Below are 9,534 nucleotides of genomic sequence, written 5' to 3'. Positions count from 1 at the left end.
AAGTGCTGCAGAAGTCAACACTTCATCTTCCCTGAAACATCCAGATTTTTGCTCAGTTTTATGATCATACTATACCCTGTAATAACAGAATAGGTACCTAGTAGTTAAACAAATAACTAAAGAGTTAATTCTCTCTAAATTTGTCCCTAATTTCCAGATTATTGCTCAGTAGCTCATACATACTGTAATAATAAAATAGGTACCCAGTAGTTAAAAATAACAGTATACAGTATAAGTTCTTTATAAGTTCGTAAATTGTTGCCCCATATTCCATAACTTCACATCTTGTTCCCCAGTACCTACATATATGTATTTATACGTACTGTACTGGTACATCGTTGGTAGATAGATAATACTGTAACTACGGAGTAATTACTCTCTACGTTGTGGGCTGTAATCTAAAGCCAGTGTTGGATAGTGCATTTACTCAAGTACTGTACTTAGGTATGATTTTGAGCTGCAATGATTAGTTGATTTATCGATTAGTCACCAACAATATTTTATAATCAATTAATAGTTTTGAGTAATAAAAAAATATCCAAATTTTCTGATTCCAGCTCTCAACTGGTTACTTTAGTCCTCTGTGAAAGTAAACTGAATATCTTTAGGCTGTGGACTGTTGGTCAGTACAAAACAAGACATTTGAAGACGTCACCTTGAGCTTTGGGAAACAGTGATCACCGTTTTTCACCATTTTCTGACATTTTATAAACTAAACAACTAACTGATTAAATAGGATAATTATTAGCAGATTAATCAATAATGAAAATTATCATTAGTTTCAGCCCTTATAGACAATAAATGACAACAAGTCACTAAAAGCCATAAGTTGTTATCTCAGTTTACGGTGACTCTTGGATAAGCATGTCTTTAAACTATAGGGACCTGTTTCCCAAAATCAACCTTCTTATGGATCTTCTTACAATTATAGTGTGTTCTTTGAACAGCATCATAACTTAAAATGTTTTTTTAATGATTGTATATTAAGGAGTCCAAACACCTGCAGGATGAGCTGGTATTGTGGTGTCACTTTGGAGCTACTAGTACTACAGTATTTTAGTGTACTTTCCAGAAAAACAAGGTAAGTTGTATTCTATAGCACAAGTCTTCACTACCTTGTATATCTTCGTTCATACAAGAGCAGTATGACGCTGTCATATACAGTCTTACCAGAGGTGGAAGAAGTAGTCAGATCCTTTAAAACAATCTTCATGAACTAGACTGTTAAGGTTGAGTAAAATCTGAAATCTGATTTGATCTATATGTCATATATCGCTCCAACAAAATCATGCTGGACAAAATAAATTGCGGACATTTGTAAAGACGTGAGCAGTGAAAGGAGTGTGTGTGCTAATTACTCTACAGCCTATCCTATTAGGATGTTAATGAGATGGCTTCAGCACCTCTGGTGAGTAATAGCTGGTTACTGTGTTGGGGGCTAAACAACTAGCATGCAAAATGCTAACAACTCTCTGCTAACACAACCACCAGTGCACACTGAATACGATACACAACCACACTGTATATGCTTGGCAGAGCACTAAAGAAGTCAAAATTTCAAAAATTGAAATCTTCGGAAAAAAAGTATTAATAATTCAAAAATGATTATTTATTAATTATTGATAATTGCGCAAAAAAAGGCTGATATCACATTAGCCTCACACGGGGCACCAATCTGTTGGGACTGGTAGGAGCAGTAGGACTGTGAACAACAAAACCAAATAATCTGACGCATTCATGTTCTGTGGGATTGTTCATCTAGTATATTTTTGTAATCACTAGAAAGTTTGATTAAACTGAATATCAGGAGAACTCAGTAATTTTAAAACCTGGGGAGTCATTTCAGTTCCTGAGAACACCTCAGTAATTACAGTAATTAACAGGTTTAAATTGCCTATTTGTGTCTTATTCTGTGACAGCCAGACGATGCTGTAGATCTATAATCAAATGATAAAACATTGGAGCAGTGATCAGGTGTTTTCCTTCCAACTATCAATATGTAGAAAATATTGAGTAACAGTTGAAACTGTTAATTAATTGTACATGAATTTTAAGTTTAAACTTTAGGGTTTAAACTGTTACTTAATCATTTCTACATACTGATAGCTGACTTCTACATATTTGACAGTGGAGATGCTGTGCGTCATTGTCGTCTCCTCAGAATAAGGCTGTAGTGAGTGAGGACGTCCCTTTAGGTGAATTAAATTCCTCCATCCTCGCTGGGAGGAGGTGAGACATGAGTGAAGGAAGCAAGGAGCCACATCAGCCAAATGAAAAGCAGCCAGTATCCTTTTAAAACTGCTCCTCTACTTTGAATGAATCAGCGCTTGATAAACCCTCCCTCTTCTTCCTGCTTTCAAACACAAAAAGCTCCACTCTGTGCTCATATTTCCTTGTTCCCTCCCCTTCAGATCTACAGTTTGAAGATGGGCGTAACCAACATGTAATGTAGCACAAGAGGTGTCAAACGTGTTTCACTTCTCAGGAAGTGAAACTCAGACAGTCGTTGCCACTGAGAGCTGAAATGGCACAGAAAGGAGATCAGCTCGACCGAGAAACCTTCTCTTGTTCCATCTGTCTGGATCTACTGAAGGATCCAGTGGCTATTCCCTGTGGACACAGCTACTGCATGAGCTGTATTAAAAAACACTGGAATGAAGAGAATCAGAGGAAGATCTACAGCTGCCCTCAGTGCAGACAAACCTTCGCACCGAGGCCTGTCCTGGTGAAAAACACCATGTTAGCAGCTTTAGTGGAGCAGCTGAAGAAGACTGGACTCCAAGCTGCTCCTGCTGATCACTGCTATGCTGGACCTGAAGATGTGGCCTGTGATGTCTGCACTGGGAGGAAGCTGAAAGCCCTCACGTCCTGTCTGGTGTGTCTGGCCTCTTACTGTGAGAAACATCTGCAGCCTCACTTTAAATCAACTACATTTAAAAAACACAAGCTGGTCGACCCCTCAGAGAAGCTCCAGGAGAACATCTGCTCTCGTCATAATGAGGTGATGAAGATGTTCTGCCGTACTGATCAGCAGAGTATTTGTTATCTCTGCTCTGTGGATGAACATAAAGGCCACAACACAGTCTCTGCTGCAGCAGAAAGGACTGAGAGGCAGAGAGAGCTCGAGGTGAGTCGACAAAACATCCAGCAGAGAATCCAGGACAGAGAGAAAGATGTGAAGATGCTTCAACAGCAGATGAAGGTCGTCAATCACTCTGCTAATAAAGCAGTGAAGGACAGTGAGAAGATCTTCACTGAGCTGATCCGTCTCATCCAGAAAAGAAGTTCTGATGTGAAGCAGCAGATCAGATCCCAGCAGGAAACTGAAGTGAGTCGAGTCAAAGAGCTTCAGGAGAAGCTGAAGCAGGAGATCACTGAGCTGAAGAGGAAAGATGCTGAACTGAAGCAGCTCTCACACACAGAGGATCACAACCAGTTTCTACACAACTACCCCTCACTGTCACAACTCAGTGCATCTACAGACTCATCCAGCATCAATATCCGTCCTCTGAGATACTTTGAGGATGTGACAGCAGCTGTGTCAGAGCTCAGAGTTAAACTACAGGACATCCTGAGGGAGAAAAGGACAAACATCTCACAGGCAGTGACTGAAGCTTTACTGTCAGAAGCAGAGCCCAAGACCAGAGCTGAATTCTTAAAATATTCATGTGAAATCACACTGGATCCAAACACAGCATACACATATGTGTTATTATCTGAGGGGAACAGAAAAGCAACATACATGAGTCAACCACAGTCTTCTTGCCACCCAGACAGATTCACTGGATGGTGTCAGGTCCTGAGTAGAGAGAGTCTGACTGGACGTTGTTACTGGGAGGTGGAGTGGAGAGGGGGAGGAGTTCGTGTAGCAGTCGCGTACAAGAATATCAGCAGAGCAGGAAACTCGAATGAATGTGGATTTGGATTTAATGACAAATCTTGGATGTTAGATTGTAACACTAACAGTTATACATTTTGGTTCAACAACATCAGAACTCCCGTCTCAGGTCCTGGTTCCTCCAGAGTAGGAGTGTACCTGGATCACAGAGCAGGTATTCTGTCCTTCTACAGCATCTCTGAAACCATGACTCTCCTCCACAGAGTCCAGACCACATTCACTCAGCCTCTCTATGCTGGATTTTGGCTTTATTATGAAGCCACAGCTGAGTTGTGTAAACTCAAATAGACAGAAGTCATTTCAGACTTCATGTGTCAGATTCTGTTGTAATTCTTCATGTTTTTGTCTCCATTGTTTCTGAGAGCTCGTTGCTGTGGTGTTTCTGAACTGCACAGAGATCAGCTGTTAATCAAACTGGGATTGTCAACACTTATTTTCTTTTCATTTGTTGTTCTTTTAATGTTTTGAGTTTCTTTAAATATCACTTTTTGCTGTGTTTTTTTATCCATGGAGGCTATCACTGCTCATGATGATGTTTTTAACCTTCACTGATGTTTCTTCAGATGAAAATGTGAACTTCTCTTTGTTCTAAATGTTAGTTTCATGTTTGTATTGATGTATTTGTGTGCTGTTGTTTCTCTTCCACTTCAGTGTCTTAAACAGAGAAAACAGCAGAACTTCCCTCATCATAGATATTTTGTTCTCATCACTTTGTAGATTCATAAACTGTAATTATCATGATAATAATCAATGAGCAGATCATTTATTATGTTCTTGTACATTGTGGGTTAAACTAACTGATTGTGTGGATGAAGTGAATCCGTACATGAAATCATTGAACAAGAGTCATTTAACAGACTTTACTAATCGGATGTGTGAACAATCTGAAGCTTTACATAATCAATAAAGTTATTATTTCAACATTGAACAAAGTGTTTTCTTCTGTCTTCATCTCAGGGTCTCATTCAAAGCTTCTGGAGAAAATGTGAAACTAAAATGAGAGTTTATTTGAGGCAATTTTCCTCCTGAAACACCACAAAGTACAGAGTTCATGTTCAGAGCAGACAAACGTTTGTCAGTCAGTCTCTGTACTTTCAGCTTTCTTCACTAAAACATTTTAATGCTTTCAACACATTATACTGTTGAATAGGCTAATCAATAGCAATATATACATAACAAACTGATCAAATGTTTTATATGTAAAATATTGATCTGAAAAGTAATTAAAGTTGTCAAATAAATGTAGTGGAGTAGAAAGTAAAATATTTCCCTCAGAAATATAGTGGAGTGGAAGTATAAAGTAGCATCACATGGAAATACTCAAGTAAGGTATAAGTACCTCAAAATTGTACTTAAGTACAGTACTTCAGTAAATGTACTTAGTTACTTTCCATCACTGCTTGTTACTCAGGAGATTTAACACTGGCTGTTGTAACTCCATCTCAAACTGAAATGTGCTCCATCTAGTGGTTACTGGTTATAACAACAAGCAAACTGAAACAAGTCTGTATTTTTGTTGTTGTTGTTGTTACTTTCTTTTAATCTTTTAGCCTTTATGTTTATTTTGATTACTGATTCTCTCTGTGATTAAAAGAGGTGACTGATACAACATGAGTGGTGATGTTTAAATGCTAAAATATGTAAAGACACAAATATAATTCTTGGAAAGTAACTAAATACATTTAGTCAAATGCTATACTTATGTACAATTTTAAAGTTCTTGTACTTTACTTGAGTATTTCCATTTGATGCTACTTAAGATTGCATAATTGTGTATCAGAACTTTGTTTTTTCTTCTTTCCTCTCCCATTAATCATCTCATGACCCCTCAGATTTATCTGGTGACCTTTTGGAGGGGCCCGACCCCTAGGTTGGGAACCACTGGACTAAACTAGCTAACTGTATATAAAGTAGTGTAAACTAGCTCCACCTCCAGCAGCTACCACAGTAACATGCTGCTCTAACACTGATGCTTCACTATTAATAATCTAATGATGTACTTCTTCCACCACTGACAAATATACACAAATAATAAACACACCAATACAGTAGTCAGTCTCAGTTAGTCTTTCTCACTTAGACAAAATGTAACAGGGAAAATAACTTTCTTCTTTTCAACAAAATCTTTATAAAATGTTTGATTTAGGGCGACATGGTGGCTCAGTGGTTAGCACAGTTGCCTCACAGCGAGAAGGTTCTGGATTCAAGCCCTGGCCGTCTGAGATCAGCTATATAGAATACAGCTGGAGATTGTCGATGTTTTTCTTATTGTCATCAAATCTCATGTTTCGAGTCAAAACAACAATGAACTGATCTACTAACAAGTATTGCGTGTGTATGATTAATGGGAGAGGAAAGAGGAAAAAACAAAGTTGTGATACACAAATCTGTTTTTATTTTTTGGACTTTTTCTCTAATCTTTGATTTTTGGTGAAATATTGGATTTTTTGAGCATTTATTGAAATGAAAGCATGTGAGAAGTTTAGAGGGAAAAATCACTATTTGGTGGAGCTGTTAACAACTCATAGACATGTGAAATGTGACAAGGAGCCACAACTACACACTGATTTTATACAAGAGCTCACAAGACTAAAAGGTTGGAAACAACTGATTTAATATTTAATAATGTGTTGTATCTTATAATCTGATCAAATGTGTTTTATGTAAAACTGTAATCTGAAAAGTAACTAAAGCAGTCAAACAAATATTTGTATTGTCTGAACCCCCTGAACAGGGTGAGCAGGTTGAACAAATGGATGATTATTGTTATTGTTCTGTCTATCGCAATGCATTGGCATGACGTCAGATGCTTCAGATGTCTCAGATAAATACCTGAGAAGAATAAGAAAGGTGCATGAGAGTGTGATGGCACAAATTTACTTTCATTTCTTCAGGTGGCACACTCGGATCCAGAAAGGCTGCTTCCAGTCAACATCCAGTCACAGGTGAATAATCTTTTAAGTTTTTTGATTGTTTCTGACTAACTGAACTCATTTCAAAACTTTGCTTCTTTATGAGATCTTACATGTTTCATTACAGTTCTGTGAAAATGATGCATCTCCAAAATGTCCACTATTTATGGGCTGAGAAAAGGCTGCTTTCAGCTTTGTGACAGTGGATTTTTCAGATAAACCAATGCATTTTTAAATGGCTTGTTTTGCTTAGAAGGAGGACAGTTTTCTCAACACATAAAGGAACATGTAAAACATTGATAAACAGTAAATAAACAATCAATATAAATGGTTTTTAACACACTATTATAATGTAGTTGTAAACAGATATAATAGTTAATAAATGTATTTTTATGTGGTCACCCATAACTGGATTCTGGTGTATAAACAGATAATAAATGACAATATGGTAAAACACAGTTATGATAATATTTAAAAAATGTTTTCATAAGAGAAGTTATAAAGGTTGACAAATACTGCACATTAATAAACACTTAAAAAGGTTCTTATATCTATGTACAACTGCATTATGGTGTGTTATAACCCATTTATTAAATGTTTATATACTGTTTATAATTGCTAAAAAAAAGGGGACTTACAATAAAGTGTTACCAAACATTTAATCACAAAATTTTAAAATGTCCATCTTTGGAGATACATGGTTTTCACTGGATAGTGAAAATATATGTAAAAGACTCTTTTACAGACACCTTTACACATTTTATAAGCAGGTAGACAGATATTATACATATGTACCAGATGAAGTAATGTGTACCAGATGTTACAGGCAGATGACGGTGGCAAGTGTTTGTTGTGCACAAAAGTGTATTTATCTGTCAACACAGCTTAACACAACAGTGTAGGAAGACTGTGTCGGCTTTAACTAAAATAACTCTACGTGGGATAAAACATGGTGGTAAGAAAAGAGTTTCCTTTACTAAGCTTTGAATGTAAAGTTTGTAAGCACTGAATAAAATTACAGTGGCAGTAATTGATGCCCTGGAGCATTTCAAACTCCACTTTCATGAACCTAAGCATGCGGAAAGTGTTCATGACTATGAGACTTCTGGGAATTCATGCAGATAACATTCTAACCTCACACACCCTCACGAAGGTGGTTGTCTCTGTGACACTCAGCATTCTTTCACTGTAAAGGTGGCGACGGACTTCACACACACACACTGATATCAGATTCAGATAAATCCTGTAGTCAAAGAATCTCAGCTGTGAAGAAAGTGCAGTGAGCATGTCCAATTGGCTGACTTACTGATACTGCAGTGCCCGTTCAAAACGTGCCTGTTTGGAACAGGCCGATATCTTATTATTTCTCAAGAACCGCATATATATGTATAAATTGACAAACGTATCAATTAAAACAATAGAGATTTACTAAATTAAATGGTTTTAATCCAGGAAGATAATTCACCAGTGAGACTAAACTGAGGATGAACTGTGGAAGCAACTGCATATATAGATGCATCAACTGACAATCACATCAATTAAAATGACATGGACTTAATAAATTAAAGAGGTACTGCACACTAAAACATGTTTGAGCTGTAAACTAAGTTATATGACTGTACTATGATGAATCACATCAATGCTGGTGTTAATAATATTGACATTGAAACCAAATTTATAAAAATCTGTATTTCATGGGTTGAAAATGGTTCAACCTGTTATCGGCTGTTTAAAATCAGCCCAGAAAAGGCGGTGCCAATGCTGATGTCGACAGTTTGGGAGTTCTCTACGTATGAAATTTACAGAAATGGTAGAATGATAATGGCCACCTCCCACCAGGACCTGCACTCATTTTCATATATATGCTCCTCACTTATAAATCCTTATAATGAATATAAATCCTCCTCGCTTCTCACCATGCAGCTCTTCAGCTCTCTGGCTGTCTGTTCCTACAGCTATCAGCTGGAAAAATCTTGCAGAGCTGCAGAGCTGCAAAGCTGCGGTTTGACAGGTTTAGTAAGGTCTCCGGTTACACCATGATTTAACATTTAAAAAAACATTATACCAGCAGATAACTGCAGGAACAGACAGCTGAATAGTTAAAGAGCTATAGGACAAAATCCTAAATGAATCGTTTAAATGTCATTGCACCAAAAAATTTTTAGGGGGAAGGTATCTGTTCCTTTACTATTCATGTGTAGCAACTACATTACGGTTAAGTTACATTGGCAAATTACATGACGTTCTTTACCATAAAAATGTAACCTTGCTGCCTTAAAGTTGTGAGGTAATTAAACTTGTACTGAATAGCTGGTTTAATTTGATTCTTATTCGCTGCAATGAATACAAGTCAACATAAAACTGCATTCATTTTTTTGGCCCTTAGGGGACAGCAGAACAAATTGTCTCAACTTTCATGGTAAGTCCACACAGTCATTTTGTGTGAAAATGCATTTAAAAGTTTATCTTAAGCTTATGTGAGGCTTCAGCAGTCTGAGTTAGTCATATCAAGTGGATTTCTGACACAACCTGCTGTATTCAACCTTTATTGGAAGTGTGTTTAACTCGCTGCAGAGCTGTGCTCCTACACCCATAGTGAGGGCAGAAGAAGTCACACTGAATGATATCAATACACGTTTATGTCTGAAACATTACTGAAACATTACTGAAACATTACTGAAACATTACTGAAACATTACTGAAACAGTCATTTCTCCACAGTTA

General features: G+C 37.1%; 1 protein-coding gene across 1 annotated transcript; it reads left to right on the top strand.

Annotated features, from left to right (window-relative positions):
- Positions 1–2,356: 2,356 nt before the first annotated feature.
- LOC137183639 (tripartite motif-containing protein 16-like) lies at positions 2,357–4,891 on the top strand. The gene has a single exon (XM_067590832.1). It carries the CDS (start codon positions 2,525–2,527, stop codon positions 4,184–4,186), a length of 1,662 nt encoding a protein of 553 aa, XP_067446933.1. The 5' UTR covers positions 2,357–2,524; the 3' UTR covers positions 4,187–4,891.
- The last annotated feature ends 4,643 nt before the right edge of the window (positions 4,892–9,534 follow it).

Source organism: Thunnus thynnus, chromosome 5, assembly GCF_963924715.1.
Source record: "Thunnus thynnus chromosome 5, fThuThy2.1, whole genome shotgun sequence".
NCBI classification, from domain to species: Eukaryota; Metazoa; Chordata; class Actinopteri; order Scombriformes; family Scombridae; genus Thunnus; species Thunnus thynnus.
Note: the sequence above shows the minus strand (reverse complement) of the source record. Positions and strands in the feature narration are given on the sequence as shown.